The sequence below is a fragment of the Poecilia reticulata genome, linkage group LG8 (assembly GCF_000633615.1).
Source record: "Poecilia reticulata strain Guanapo linkage group LG8, Guppy_female_1.0+MT, whole genome shotgun sequence".
Taxonomy (NCBI): Eukaryota; Metazoa; Chordata; class Actinopteri; order Cyprinodontiformes; family Poeciliidae; genus Poecilia; species Poecilia reticulata.
Window position 1 is genome coordinate 9,339,211 of NC_024338.1, and position 16,589 is coordinate 9,355,799.

Below are 16,589 nucleotides of genomic sequence, written 5' to 3' on the forward strand. Positions count from 1 at the left end.
AAGACATGCACATGCTTGTAGAAAGGCGGCGGTGCGCTCCCTAATTTAGGTGGTCATACACGCCGACCGATGTGCAATCTCTGCTCTCCATGTTGGGACACACGTATTCCTTGTTGACAGTGGTGGGTTAAGCTAATTACACAGCTAACCTATCAGCTGTGAGCGTCTTTTAAAGGGCTGGGTCTGACATTCTGGAAAATGCCAGCCAGTCACCAGATTATTAGCGGGGTGCTGAGTGTCTGAGTCTGGTGTTTGTGCGTGAGCAGAGATGGTGAGAGAGCAGTGGCCAGTGACAGTATCGGTTACATTAGAAATGTCAGTCAGGGGGCTTGGATCTTTTACTTCTTTTTTTTTTCTTTTCCTTTTTGACTTGTTTACGAGTCTCTGTGTGGTCCGAGGCAGGACAGAGTAAATGTTTGTGAGGGCCTGAAGTTTGTTTAGAATCCCCATGCGCCTCCAAGGGCCTATCATCAATGGAGCGTTTCGTATTGAACCGTCAATCCCCTCTGTGTCCTTTGTGTTTGGATACGCTTGGATTGCAGGCCTATTGGAGATGATTTAACACTTCACAATTGATCTGCAACCAACACGCTTTGAAAAATAAGGCAGTGCTGCTTTGCCTTCTGTCTCCTCCTGTGCACTTCTTACTCATTCTTTATTAAAAAAAAACCACGTGAAAGACCTTTTCAAAATCTCTATTCTTTCATTGTTCTCTGTTCTGTTGTCCCCATACAGCAAACTGGATGCCTTCATTTATGACGCTGCAGTGTTGAACTACATGGCTGGAAGAGATGAAGGGTGTAAGCTTGTGACCATCGGCAGCGGGTAAATAAAGCTACAGTTCTTAAGTAACGGGTAGCCATTTATCCAAACGATTGATAGAGAAAAGGCTCTGTGGCGTTGCCCAGCTCAGGCGCAGCGGATCCGGGGTAGCTTATTTTTGGGACAGTGAGTCATGCAGTGACGGTAAAAGAAGCTGACATTTTGGGAACGTGTCTAAAATCTGTTTGAAAAGAAAGGGATTCCCTTTTGCCGTGGTTTTGCTAATCTATGCCTGATCAGACGTTGAATCCACAGAACGTTTCTATTTCCAAAAAACAACACAACAAAATTTGCAACACCAATAGAATTTATTGTTGATATTAATTTATATTTACTGGAAAGGCTAACACTGCACCCTAAGCTGATTACACAAGCTACATCAGGGGTGAACCTCAGGCCGTCCTCCAGAGCTTTATACTGTCCTGCAGCTTTTGGATGCATTCCTGCACCAGCGCACCTGAATTCAGCCATCAGCATGTCATTCAGCTCTTCAGGGGCCTGCTGATGAGCCATCTATTTGATTCAGGTGTGTTTTAAAAGGAGCATCTAGTAATTGCCGGGTTGTAGCTCTCGAGCGAAGCCTGATGTTCAGTTGTTGTTAGTCCTCTGAACTTGATACCTTGAAATAAGACTCAGTTCAAATTCACAGATCCCCAGATTTGTAAATAGAGCCCACCTGTTTGTAACCTTCCTACAAATTAAGCTGGCTGGATTTTTTTTTTAAATGAATTAAATTGAAAAAGAATTTATCTAACAGCTTTCCCTCCACAATTAAGGACAAATTTGTGTTGGTCTATTACCTAAATTCAAGTGAAATACACTGCAATCCACTGTTATTACCTCACTTACTGATTCAACTGGAAATGCTTGGGCTCATATAAGTACATTGTACTAATGTGCATCTTGTTTTAGGATCTGTTTATCTGTAACTTTTATTCATTTTATTTTTATGTCCCATTATCCTTGCTTTGTCCCTTAAACATCTTTTTAATATGGAGAAATCACATATTTTGACTTGTAGGTTTCTGTTGTTATGTGATTGTGTATTCAGGTACATATTTGCTACCACTGGTTATGGCATTGCTCTGCAGAAAGGTTCCTTCTGGAAGCGACAGGTGGATCTGGCCATCTTGGCCATCATCGGGGATGGTGAGAAACTCACACACACACACAGCACACACACAGCACGCACACACACTTGCACACAGCATTCCTTAATTTCCAAGTGGATAATGCTGCTCACATTGCAAAAACCAAGTCAAACAATGTGCTTTACCTGAATTGTAAAGCATGCACATGCATAAAAATGACTAGCAGTGTATTTTTGAGACAACAGAGAGAAAAATGACACATTGTCTTTTTAAAAAAAAATGTTATTAAATGACACTCAAAATCTTTGTATGTTCAGTATATGATAATATGTATTTTATGTTTGTGTGTTTGTGTATATCATCCTCAACACTGACTAAGATGTGTAAAAAATTAAAGCAAACATATTTTATTGTCGTAACATTATCTCACACTACAAAATGTAGAAATATCCAACCTAGAACTTAAGTACATTTCTTCAGTGGTTCAAAAAAAATCCATGTTAGTTTTTTGTTTTCCTCAAGGAAGCACTTATCCTTCTCCTTTACCATGTATGATATGGAATAGAATATATACATTTCAGTTCAAATGTTTATGCCATTTAATAATGGCACATTTTCTTTTTTTCTGTCAGAGATCTACTTTTTTTCTTGAAAATATGTGATCTAAAAATCTCAATGTATATTTTTTGACAATCATATTCCTCCATCTCATTTTTTTCTTCTTTTGCTGTATCTGCAATGAATCTAATGCATTAGGATCATGTATTACCCACTGAAAAAATGTACTCAATGTAATGTGAGATGATGCCACTAAAATGAAAATATGGATTAGTTTTATGTAAAAATAACCAAATTTACAATTTATAAGAAAGGTGGTTTGTAGATTTGAATATTATCAAACACTTGCTTGGAAATGCATTTCAGTTGCTTACCTGTACCTGAGTCCTGTCAGAGCTTCGAGATTCAACGTCTGTTATACTCGAGAGATCATTTTAACAAAAATAGGTCCCACTGTTTTTGTTTTGCCTGGTTTGCTTCTTCTCTGTATCAATGTCACATTGTCTCTTTTTTAATTTTCAAGCAGCCATCCATTGCAGATTTTAACAGAGAGTACTTCAAGTCTGTGTCACACTGATAATTTCAGTGTTTCTCCATTTGTTGTGTGTCTGTGCCAGTCGCAAAGGTAAGGATAAAGGGGAACAACAGAGAAAGTGCGAGCGAGCGGGAGAGGAGGGATAAATTATAGAGTTAAGGTGAAAGGAGATTAAGAGGGTAAACAGACGGGGTGAAAAAGTGATGACACCATCGGGAAAGTGACAGTGTGCGCGTGCGATGGTCAGAGACGGGGCACGAAAAGAACGTGGCGAGAAAAGGACAAGGAGAAGAGGGAGAGGAGGCCAGGTCTGTGATCGATGAAGGGGACTCTGTATCTTGGCAGATGCTGCTTGATCAGATACCGGTGGAGAACACTCGAACGTTCCACAGGCAGGAAGAATGTTCATTATTTTAAAGGATCCAAAAGCTTAAATGAAAACAAATTGAAAAAAAAGAAAAGAAAACAGCCATTTCATGTTTTCTCTCTTCTTAAGCAATTTTCTGATCGTGTAACAAATTTGTTCTCCTGCTATTTGTTTAGAAGATAAAGAAGATAAAGTAATACTCCTGCATATTGTCGGGAGCTTTTAATATGAACATGTTAAAAGTCACTCAGTAATGTTGAGGAACACCCTGTTCTTAAAGTATTAACGATGCAGACAAAATATGAAGTTTCATCTAGGTGAATTAGAACATCCCTGAAAAGTTTTTGTTTCAGTAATTTAATTCAAAAAGTGAAAGTGATATTTAATAAAAATTCATTACATACACAGAGATATGAAGCGTTTACTTCTGTTATTTCTGATTATGGTTTGCAATTGATGAAAACAAAGTAGATTGCCACAAAGGATAACCTCAAAGAAAGCCGACTGCTCTTAAAGCACTGTAATAATGGAATGTTTGGTGGAAGGAGAAATTCTTCTGTTCACATGTTAGAAATTATGTCCTCAGGCCCAATTGGGGATTTTTGTGAGTCAGGATTGACTCAATTAATTTAACATCCGATCTATTTAAACATTTTTAGACAGTTTGGAGTTGTAGACCTTGGCTTTCAAACCATAACAGCTATGAAGCAATCTAGCTGTTTCATGATGTAAAAGCTTTATGACGGTTATAGGTGATATAAAAAATATATGATCATTCTTGCATCGCAAAAGCTATGATATCAAAGTTTTTAATCACATTCTGACTGCTGTTGTACTGGACTGAGATGTGTGACCTCCTACGGCAGCGGCACTCAGTCTGGAGGAGAAGCAGCACAGCATCAGGGGATGTAATTCACCGAGTCGAGACGCACACACACACAAAAAAAAAAAACCAAGATAGGTCGACAGCAAAGCATCTGGGAAGTAAAGCAGTGGAGAGAAAAACCTTCAGGAAACCTTTGCTGAAATGTGCCTTTACTCATTTGGGTATCAATTCATATCTCATCTGGAAGGAAAAAAAGAGAATTCAGTCTTACAATTTATGCATAGATTCATGTTGTCCTTCCTGTATTGATACTTTTGGTAACTTTTGGTAACTTTTGCTACTATATGGAGATTTTTTTCCCCCTCCTCTTCCACCGTACTGTACTCTACATTGCATTATCACTGCAGCTTTACCTTTTAATGCTCTTCCATAAGGGTAACAATACATAATCATCACTTATATAAAATGTAGACATGCTTACAGTTAATTCTCTATTACATTAGTATGTATTGCTTATACATACTAGTGTATGTATAAGCTATCCAGCTATTTTTAAACCCATATAGTTTGTAGTACCAAGAAATACAATGAACATACTGAATACTCTTTGCTAAAATTAATACAAAATATACCTTTTTCATATCTTTAACAAGCTTTCCTGTATGCATTTATGAAACGTACTTTTCGTGTTGTCATTGTAAAAAAAATATATATATAGAATTTTCATTTCAGAAAGATTCATGCAACCTTTTTTTTTTTTTTTTTTTTTACCTGTTATGTAAATTGTTTTTCATCTGAACCAAAAACGACAGGGTCAAATTTTGGTCTTAGTCCAGACGTGACTGCCACATTCTTCTTATTGCATCAAGATTGATCTCACTACTCAGCGTAATATGACTGAAAACGTGTCCCTTCACTACATCTTTCAGCGTGTTCTTAAATGTTAAGAGAGATAAATGATCTTCCGTTGAAGTTGAGGGGTAATGACGTGTTAGTAAGTCTGCAGTCAGACACATGTAGCTGAGAACCACCATGATATTTGTCTTTCCCCACTAGCAGCCTTAGTTAACCGGCCCTGAATGACACAGATTGGATTAGCCAAGCACCAAATGTCACAGAGGAAGTCAGAGTGGGAGGGGAGACAGAAGAAATGGTACACAGAGTGAGAAATGAGAAAAGATAAGCTCTTTGTTGCTTTTCTAACTTTCTTTTTTTAACGCTAAAGAAACGCTCCGTTTGGACTATCGGGCCAGGTGTGTGGAGGCCTGTGATCGGTGATATTCAAGCTATTCTTAAAAAAAAAAAAGATTGCTTTGATAAAAGGTGCAACACTTTGCCAAAATGCTCAGAACAAGAAACAAAATTTAAAATAATTGGCTGGTTTTCTTTTTTTTGTTTGTTTTTTTCATTGAGCTGTTACTTTTTGAAATCAGAAAAATAAAGTAATTAGATTTCAAATACAGGAGGAGGAAGTTGGCAAAAACGTGTAAAAAGGCTTGAAATAAACGTTTAATGAAATACAATAATCTTGGACAAATAAACATGTGAGAAGTTCAGTTTTAGAATTTGAGTACAATTACTTAGTAAAACAATGTGTGAAGAAATAACACAATTTTTTCATACAGACATAGATATTACATCTAAACTAAAAATGTTTTCAGTATTTAAAACAGGGATTAGTATGTAAGCAGTTGCTGCTTGTTGTTGTTTTTTTCAACTATTGTAAATAAAGATCAGTAAATATACAGAGGACATCCATTTATGATCAAAAATAACCTTTTTCATTTACACCACACGCTGATAGTTGAAACAATCCMATTCTGATCACAGAGATCAGAATGGGTTGAACTTGTCATGCCATAAAGTTTCCACGAAGGAATTAGCGCACACACTTAAAACCTGCCCATGTAGTCTGGTTGCTTACACTTAGAATTGTGGAGTGCTCACTTTAACCCAGAAAAGGAATTAGATCAGTCACTCTTTAGCTTATTTTATCAGAAACTGTAGAGTACTCACTATTTAGAAATGGAATTAGATACTTAGCAACTCTGAACAGGAGCACTTAGTTTACATACTTTAGAACAATATTAAATTAGTTTTCTTTCCTCTTTTTTCTTTCCTTTGGTTTGTTATTTTGTTTGTATTTCCTTGTAACTCATGTAAAGCACTTTGAATTGCCTTGTTGCTGAAAATGTGCTATATAAATAAAATTACCTTACCTTACCTTACGAGGGAATTTGCACACTTCATATTCTAGTATAAATGCTCAATTTATTATTGATGCTGTCTAAGAAAAACTATATAAATGTACTCAGTTATGATGAGGGAAAATACGGATGGGGAGCTGGTGGAAGAGTCCAACAAAACACCAGTACGATAAGACCTCACCCCGGATATTCTCTGTTTACACTGATGCCTTCAGGCAGACGATACAGAGCAATCAGAACAAGAACTAACCGATTCAGAGACAGTTTTTATCCTACAGCAATAACAAAACTAAATKCAATCAAATAACCATTAATCATTATGAATGATGTGTGTGAGAATGTGGTTATTCTTATTCTTATTTATTAGTTTTATTTTATCACTACTTGTTATGTATTTCTTACAGTATATGTAAAGTGTGACACAAGTTTTCTTTTTTTAGCATATGCACTGACTTACGGCAATTTTTAAATTTCGTTGTTTCTTGTGACAATGACAATAAAGATTTATCTTATCTTATCTTACCTTATAATACAATTACAAAAAAATATTTTAGCGCAACTATAAAAACAACTTCCTGTTCCATGACCTCAAGGTTATCAGTTTGCCGTGATCAAATTTAGCATTTTGTATCCATGAATCCCTCTGGCTTTAGTGACCGAAACATGTGTGTAGAGAGCTCTGAAGTATTGCTCTGGACTATCCAACCTGGTGATGCTCAGATGTTTGTACAGAAAGTCCCGTCATGTTGCTGATAAGCTGATTAAAGTCCTGATGCTGTTTGCTCCTCCACAGGAAGGCTGAAACTGATGATGTAGGCGCAGAAGCCTGTAGGGAAATCCTGCAGATTGTAAGCAAAAACTCTTGTGCAGATATGATACCAGTGCTGGTATTTTTGTGGTAAGACGGTGGCGAAACCAGCAGTGGAAAACTTATTTACCAAGTACTACGAGTGCAAAAGTGCCGGAATAAGGCTCGTTAAGTTTGCCTCAGTCTTGTGGTGTTTGAATGATGTAGGAAATTCCTGGAGGGCCATAGAATGGTCTTACTCCATTGCATTTGTTTTCTAGGTGAAATGGAAGAACTGGAGGCCCAGTGGCTGACAGGAATCTGTCACAATGAGAAGAACGAAGTCATGTCAAGTCAGCTGGATGTGGACAACATGGCGGGGGTCTTCTACATGCTGGCCACGGCAATGGGACTGTCCCTCATCACCTTCGTCTCGGAGCATCTCTTCTACTGGAGGCTGAGATACTGCTTCACCGGAGTCTGCTCTGGCAGACCAGGGCTTCTTTTCTCCATCAGCAGGGTAAGGATTCTATCAATATGATGTGTCATTGCATGTGCCAAAGGTTGACAGGAACAGGGAGTTCAGTCTGTGAACATGTAAATATATGGAGGTAGTAATACCTCAATGATCAAGGAAGAAGGTACAATGAACTACTTCAGTCATAACAATGTCTAATGTTGTACATATAGGATCAAACAGGCCTGGTTTGGTTATTCTTTTCCCCACAGACAAAGTATCTGGTGCAAAACTAAGGCACTAACTTTAAAACAGGAGGGAAGGCAGGGCTTCGCAGAAGAGGATGAGATGCAAGGATGGGGACGGAGGCGGGAGGGGGAATCACGAGGCAGCCCTGACTATCGACAAAAATAGACCCTAATTGCAGCCTGTTTTTTGGATGAAACCACAGCAACCCACACTTAATCAATTTATTCTCTCTCATTCTGCTGAAAGGTCAGCATTTTTCCTCATTGTGTGTGTGAGAACACAAGACATGGACGTGCATGCCTAAAAGCACTGCAGTGTCTTTGCACTTTGTTTGCAGCAGTGTTACTCTGTATGGAAACGTTGACGTTGGCAATTAGTGAGGAGGCGGTGAAACCTTAAAGGGAAAAAAAAACTTTTTAAGGGAGACGCCTTTTCTTGCCACTTATGATAATTCAGATTTAAATGTCGTTTTGTTGCTTATATTATGCAGACATTCTTTACAAAATGTACAAAGAGAAAAAAAAAACCTAAGGTTATTAATGAGTACATCTAAAGCAGAACTCTGATATTACAACATGTAGAGGGTTTTGTTGACTACTTTTTGTGGATGAAAACTTACTCATGACTGCTAATTATCAGCATATTTTCACCTTCAAATCCAGCAGAAATGGGGGTAAAAATAGAGAACAATAAAGTTTGCATCACTGTGGATGTCTTACAGCACTTTTGTGGAAAGGGCTTTTTTGTATTATGGGCAGATTTGGTAGCACAAAAGAACACACTGACTACTGCCAGTACACTGCTGTGGGATTGTTTGCAAAGAACATACTGTCTACTGCCAGTACACTGCTGTGGGATTGTTTGCATATCCTTGGACACATCTATCAACAGTGATCTTTTAGCAAGCTAGTGCTATGTCTTCATTCACTGATCCAACCTTCCAATAAAGTATCAATTCTCCCCATTTGAAAAAATTTTGAAGTTTTCAAAGGCCCTATATATGAGTCAAAATATTTGTATGTTTCTGAAGACTGCATAACTACACAGACTTTCTGTTCCAGGTACCATTGGTCCAGATATATTGAAGCTGACATGTTGGTTAGCTACAGTTACCATGTTAATTTCTAATTATGCTATTATTTTTTTAATCACATTAAATCAAGAATTGACATAAAAACATGTTTACATTTTGAGACAGTTATGTAAAATATAGACTACCTTGATTTCCATCTGATGCCCATCTTTTTACATGTTCCCACGGGTATTTTGAAAATGTATTTTTGTCACTGTAATCTTTAGATCCCTCCAGATATTCTCTTTCATATTTAAGTCAGGACACTGACTTTGTCACTCCGAAACATTCAGAAGAATAATGCTGGTAAAATTATAAGATAACCTTAAATCTACATCTGCCATAGCTATGAATAATTCTGGTCTCAACTGTGTATGAACTACACCTTCGCCTTTGAAAAAGCTTCCTTGATTATGGAGCCGATACACTCTAAAGAAGGGTAACCTACTCCATTAACTATGAGAGATTTTTTTTTTTTCTTTCAGTCTGAAACATAATTTTGTAAAAGCTGAGCTTACAAAATTATGGACCAAGTCATTGGAGATATGGGAATATAAATATATTTCCAAAAGAAAAATGAAATTGTTTGTGATGTGGTTTTCTGGGCACCCCTGCTATTTTTGTGTATTACACAATATATTATTTTTCCATTGTGCAGTAGAAATGGAATTTGTAGTAAAATCTAGAATGTCCAGCAAAGCAACACAGGTAGAATAGTTTGGTTTTTTTTTAAGAACAAAGTGAGGGCACGCTTTGAAAATCTGTTGGTTAGTCATATTTTCAATAAAATCTATTTCCATCAGCCATGTCAAATTGCCTTTTTTTCCCAGAAATAGCAAACAATGGGCACATTTAATAGAGCAATAATGTTCCACTGCCGGTTTTATAAACTGTGATACACCTGAGTGTTTACAAATACTGGTATAATTTCCTATATACATATATATTAACATGTTGCTAACCTAATTTTCTCCTATCCCTTTTCTGTTTGCTCATTTTCTTCATCTTTTCTTTATTAATGTGTATTATGCAGGGAATCTGGAGCTGTATCCATGGAGTACACATTGACATGAAGAAGAAGACAGACCTTGACTTCAGCCCCCAGGACAAAATGCTTAAGCTCATTAAGTCTGCGAAACAGATGACCAACATGTCTAACCTCAGTGGCTCCCGCATGAACTCGCCTAAACGAGAATTCATGCACTCAGCTGGTCCCATGATCATGGACATGATGGCAGAGAAAGGCAACTTCATTTATGCTGACAACAGAAGCTACGCTCCCAAAGATATGATCTATGGGGACACCGGTGACCTTCAGTCTTATCTTGCAAATCGCCACAAAGACCACCTCAACAACTATATTTTTCAAGGCGGGCAGCATCCCCTGACCCTGAATGATGCCAATCCAAATACCGTGGAGGTAGCAGTGAGTGCTGACACGGTCCAAGCAAATGCAAAGTCTCAGCGAACCTTGTGGAAAAAGTCAACCGACACATTGCGTTCTGTGCCACCGGGGCCTTCTCCGATGCCTGACATGCTAATGCCAGATCCACGAATATCCATGAAGACGCAGCGCTACCTCCCAGAAGACACGGCCCACTCTGACATCTCTGACTGTTCAAGCAGGGGAGCCACCTACAAGGACCCAGAAAACAACAAGCACCTGAAACCCAAGGACAACTTAAAAAAAAGATCCATGACGTCAAAATACCCTAGGGATTGCAGTGAGGTGGAGCTGTCCTACTTAAAAACTAAGCAGGTCAGCGGTGGAACCAACCAAAGTGGGAGAGGAGGAGGAGGAGGAGGAGGAGAGAAAATCTACACAATTGATTCAGACAGGGAGATGAGCCTCCATTCAGATCCCGTTCACTACCGTGACAGTCATGGTCTTGGAACAGATGATTTGGATTACCCTGAAATTTACTCTGACCACAGTGATAACTATAGAAAGTGTGAGCAGCCAATCATTCATCTGAACTCCTCACCTATGCATCACGCGGACTCAGATCTTCTGCCAGACTCGGCTTACTCGAAACACTACAGCCTAAAAGAGAAAAATATCTCCCTGTCCCCTCATGAATCCATTGACCGCTACAAACAGACACACTGCCGATCCTGCCTGTCCAAAGTACCCTCTAGCTACCAACAAGGAGGGCCTTACGTCTCTACAGGATCTGCCACAGCATCTGGGACGCGATCTCCATACAATCGATGTGACGCATGCCTTCACACGGCCAATTTGTATGACATTAGTGAGGACCAGCTTCTTGGTGATTCCTTGGTTAGCCCCACCATGCATCACCAAGAGCAGCAGCCAGACGAAATGTTTGGTCTATATTGGCCACAGACAGATGGGCCACATGTCCAAAAAAGAAACCGCTTGAGGCTAAGTCGTCAGCACTCCTTTGACAACATCATGCTCGAAAAGCCCAAGGATGTAGACCTGGGCCGACCAGCACGCAGCGTCAGCCTCAAGGAGAAGGATCGCTTCTTGGACTCAGCATCTGACTCCCACTATGCCAATCTCTTTGGGATGCGCCCTTACTCTGGCAGACTCTTTGGCACTGGGTCTAAATCAATGCTGTTTAACAATAACCTTGAGGAGAGCAAGAGGAGCAAGTCCCTGTACCCAACCCATGGTTCGGAAAACCCTTTCCTCAGCCACTCGTTGAGGGATGACACCAGCAGCAGACTGGTCCATGGGCGCAGCTCCTCTGACATTTACAAACAGCTGGCTGTAGGTTCTCCTTCATTGGCCCTAGGAGCAGCTCCCATCAAAACACGCAATGATGCGAACAATCTTCGCTCTTCTGTTAAATCCACCTCTTCATACTGCTCAAGGGATGGGCGGATAGCTAATGACATGTATAATAAAGAGCATGTGATGCCTTACTCAGCCAATAAGACTAGTGCATACCCAGCCTCAAGGGGTGTCCTAAACTCAGCCCAGTTCAGCAATAGACGGGTGTATAAGAAAATCCCCAGTCTGGAGTCAGATGTTTAGTTGATATAAGAAATGTTTTCTCTCCCTCTAACTCCTCTCTGGGTTTGTATTATAATTTATCAACTATGTTATCCACTAAGGGATGTCATAGTCACCTGACCATTTTTCTTCTCTTTGACATTGTGCTCAAAAAAGAACTTCTGGCCCACTTGGGACTAATTGTATTGCTCTTACTCTCTTTGCAGATGATATCACCATATTTGCCCATTGTCTCCCATGTACCAATCAGTTTAATATTTGATCAGCACTCTGCTGTACGGTTTCCAAATGGAGGAAGAGAACATAATAGTGCCATTTCTGGGACTGGTGTATTAGGTTTCTTTATCGAAGAATTCCTACTTTGGTATTAGAAGATGAGTGTATTATGTGCCAGTAATGTGCAGGCGTTGATGGTGGTAGTGATTTTATTTTATTTTTTTAAGGAGGATTAAGAAACAGTGGAAAAGGAGATAATGCTTATAATGACCTCCTTCTTACCATTTTTCTTTTCCACCTTTACTGACAAGCTCAGTACGAGAATGGGCCTGACAGGGGAAACCAGATGGGTGAACTAGACTTATAGGCATTCTGGGAAGGGAAAGGTGGAATAGTGAGCTAGTCCAATGGTCTGCCACATGCTGCGCTAACAAATGTACCTACGACGACACCTGAGAGTGAAGGAGAACACAAAGAGGATAAAAAAAGTGAGCAGATCAGTGTAATCAACTGGCTGTTTTTGTCAGTTACTGGTTTTCTACTTTTAAAAACCACGTCAGCGACACAATAGTGATGAGAACAATGTAGGAATAATGTTTACAAACTGCAAGAAGGCAGACTGAGAAAATGATTTGTATAGAGAAAAGACAAGAATGGAAACTCTAGACAGCAGAGGGGCATTTCATTCTTGGCACTGCACATATAAAATGATTGCAAAGTCTTACTTTTTTATTCTATTCAGCTATAAAAATTTAAAAATCTATGTAGAATTTTAGTGTTTGCTTATTTGGTAGCACAATAGCAATTAGTTTAAAAAGAAACTCTCTCCCACATTTGCATTTGAAAAAAAAAGGCATAGCTTACTGAAAAAAAAATCATCAGGAGTAGTAGGTTATTTTGCATGTGTTTATTTTTTTTCCCTTCAAGACAAGAGAAAATGCACACAAATACTCAGTCAGACACATATTTATCATGTTTCTGAAAAGGGCAAAGTTAGAGGTGCTTGGTGGGTGGATGTAGTACAACACAAACTTTGATCTCTAACCTTTAAACATAATAAACCTGTAAAGATAATTGTGGAAGAGAATAAAGATTACATAACAAAGAGGGGAAAGATGACATCTGTGTCCTCCATCACCTCTTCTGTGGTGAACACAGGGATAATTTTGTCTTTTGACAACTCTGCCACTGAAAAACAGGGTATATTTAGCTAAAAAAAAAAAAGCTCTGATGATCCCTTCCTTCTTCCTTTCCTTCATTTACATGCCATAAATAGTGTGATCGACAACAATTCACATTTATTTTTTTTAGATTGAAATCAAGTTTATTCTCAGTTGGCTAAACTAGGATTGACAGTCTATTAGTATTTAAAGGGCATATATCGTCACTTTTAAAATGATTCAGTTTTATTCGTTTTCAACTGTGCATGTCATGATAGTTCCATTCATTCCCATGACAAATACAGCAATATGCAAAAATATTGTGAAGACAAAATGTTGATCAAAAGTTGCTAAAGAGTAATGAAGATACGTTTGGAATTCTGAACTCAGAAGCATTGATACCAAAGTTTACAGCTGAAATGTTGGTTGGAGTTTTTTATTCCTGACTACGAAGGAAGTCAGGAAAATATTTTCTGAGAACTAGATTAGAGAGCTAACGAACGGGGTGGGGGGGTTAAAAGTACTCTGCAAACCCATTCTACTTGTGATTCAACATAGGGAGAAAAAAAAAAAGTCAAGAGTCGCAATAAATCTAATTTTAAAAAAAATAACACTCTGGCAGCGTTCAGATGGAAATTCAAGTTATTTTTTCTCCACGTAAACAGTCAATGGTTTCCTCAGAACGTTTTCAATGCACAGCAGTAAGATAAACGTCAGGACGTTACTCCAAGCATACCATCTGTTAGACCACTCAAACTCTTGGTAAAGGTAAATATACTGATATGAATTTAGATTACAACTACAGTCAAACGTTCCCACATTCATTTGGCTCAGTCAGGTAAAAAAAAAAAAGATTAAAAAATGAGTTGAATAAGACGGCCACGGGTGTTTATTGATTTAAATAGTGACAGAGTACCGATTAAAAAAAAGCATAAACCACTGTAGAAGAAAGCATGTTCTTGCATAAAACCTTTTATACTCATTAACAAGAACTATGGCTGCCTTAGTGGGTTTACTGATTTCTTTCCTAACTCTAGCATTTAAATATGTTCTCTTGTCTCAGGTTTGGGGTGTGCCTTCCCCTGAATGGAGATTTTAATTGTTTCATAAACTTCAGGCAAAAATGTTTACAACATGATCTTAATGACGAAAATGCTCACTCCGTCATTATTCTGTGTTGCCAATGCGTTCAAACACACTATTTGACACTTTTTGATAAGTAACCAGAGTGGACTTTATGGATAGCAGTTGTTCTTTGGCCAAAGTTTATCCTGTTGATGCATTATTGTATGGTACTTCTTTTACGCATTCTCAATTAGGTACTGTCAGTTTTGTAAATAAGCCAAACCAAGCATAATTGGGCATAGCTGAGACCACTAAATGGTGGGAATATACTTCCCATATCCATCCATTGTCTTTATCTGTTTATCCTTGCATGGTTGCAGGGGGCGGGTCAGCCATTATTGGGCGAGAAGCTTGGTACACCAGGTAGCCAGTCAATCACAGGCCAACACAGGACAAACCATAATGCATGCACACATTTCCAAACCTGAGCTTATTCTAGAGACTAGTTAACCTGGGATTTGTGTTTTTGGACTCTGGGAAAAGGTCTGAGTGTCCAGGAGAACATGCAGGTCCTGCTAGGCAACGGTGCTACCAGCTGTACCACCTGGAAGGCCACTCCCATGTTATGTGTTGAATATGCATCAAAAGGCACTAGTGGTACACACATGCCACCTGAGGCATGGTTGAAAAGACGTTTTGGTGATTAAAATGTCCTTTTAAAATTATGATTATGCTTTAGATTTCAGAGGCTAGTCTAGTTTTTATGGCTCAAAAATATTGATTATATTTGCCCTTTAAACACTGTAGTCTTAAAAGGAGACTGTTCTCACATTGTGAGTAATCCAGATCTCTTGAGGAAGAAGAATTTTTTTTATGAATGGATCCCTTGTTTTTCTTTACACCATTGTTTGGGTGGGTTGTGGGTCGGGGCTACTGGATCCAAGGAGGCTCCACTGTTTTATACTCATCCATCACATATCCATCTGTTGGGATTTAGTGTTATCTGTGCATGGCAGATGTTGGGCAAGCTTGAAATGATAACCAAAACACTTTTTTTTTCTTTTTTGAGGTGGGGTGGGATTAATCTGATTGTTTATTTACATGTTTTGATATTTGCATAAAGAGACATACAGTACGTGTATATACTTCCATGTTCACTCGTGCCAAACTTTTTGTAGCATAAAGCTGTACAAATTGCACACTTTAGAAAAAAAAAAAAAAAAAAGACAACTCATGAAATCACCTTTGTTAACTGATTTGTTTGATTGATTGGATCCACTAAGCCAAATTGTATCAAATGAAAATACCTCAGGATGATTCTGTGCATTTTGGAGGAGCGGTAGCAACAGAACAAAAATGTGCCACAGGTTTTTGTAGAAAATATATAAAATATATTATTTAAAAAGAAAAAAAGAAAAAAAACATGCTACAATTAATGGTGGCCACAACGCAGAATGAAACTTTTCTCCTGTTTACTATACCAGTCCAAGGTCTTCCAGTTTAGCTCTGTGTTGGAGCTCATGCAACCCGAGAGAGAAAAGGAGGAAGAGGAGGGGAAGGAACGGAAGGTGGTAGGGAGCTTAGATGTTCTCAGCTCTACTTTTTTTTTTTTTTTGCCAAACTGAGCACCCTTCACAGAATGAATTCTGAAAAGCTATCCTCATATGGAATAATGGGATTGTCCCTCCTCTCTCTACTTGACTGCATTAGCCACTGTGTTTTAGCTGAAGCTCCATCTTTGCTATTTTTAACAACCTCTGTCATATCACTGTTTTTGAGATACTACAGTGAACCTCTCCTTGCTCCCCCAAACAGCGTATCCCTGATGTTGACTGAACCACCCCCTCCTTCCCCCGTTTTGTCCCTTTTTTTTATTTTTTGTATTTATCTGCATATTTATTACGGTTATTATCATATTTATCTCCACATGCTGCCTGTGTGAAGCCGTCAAGTGAACAATATGCACATGGAAAATATCAACAACGCACCACTTTGTTTCATGGACTCACGACACTTTGTTCAGTTTGTTCAACTGTTGCAGAACCATCATGTTAAGCTGATGCCGTCTTTATGTTCGAACACGCACCCAGACACCCCGCCCTTGTGATGACAACCCTGCTCTTTTATTAAATGACAAAAAATGTATTTTAATTACATTTAATGATAACTAATGAGGTGATGGCATGCAACCCCA

General features: G+C 38.6%; 1 protein-coding gene across 1 annotated transcript in view; it reads left to right on the forward strand.

The window, feature by feature from the left end:
• The window catches only part of grin2aa (glutamate receptor, ionotropic, N-methyl D-aspartate 2A, a), a 152,837-nt gene extending 136,808 nt beyond the window's left edge, over positions 1–16,029 (forward strand). The window contains exons 11-14 of the mRNA XM_008415757.2: positions 736–825; positions 1,874–1,971; positions 7,475–7,713; positions 10,005–16,029. Coding sequence (XP_008413979.1) covers positions 736–825; positions 1,874–1,971; positions 7,475–7,713; positions 10,005–11,975 — 2,398 coding nt within the window. The 3' untranslated portion in view covers positions 11,976–16,029. The remainder of the gene's footprint in view (positions 1–735; positions 826–1,873; positions 1,972–7,474; positions 7,714–10,004) is intronic.
• Positions 16,030–16,589: the final 560 nt, after the last annotated feature.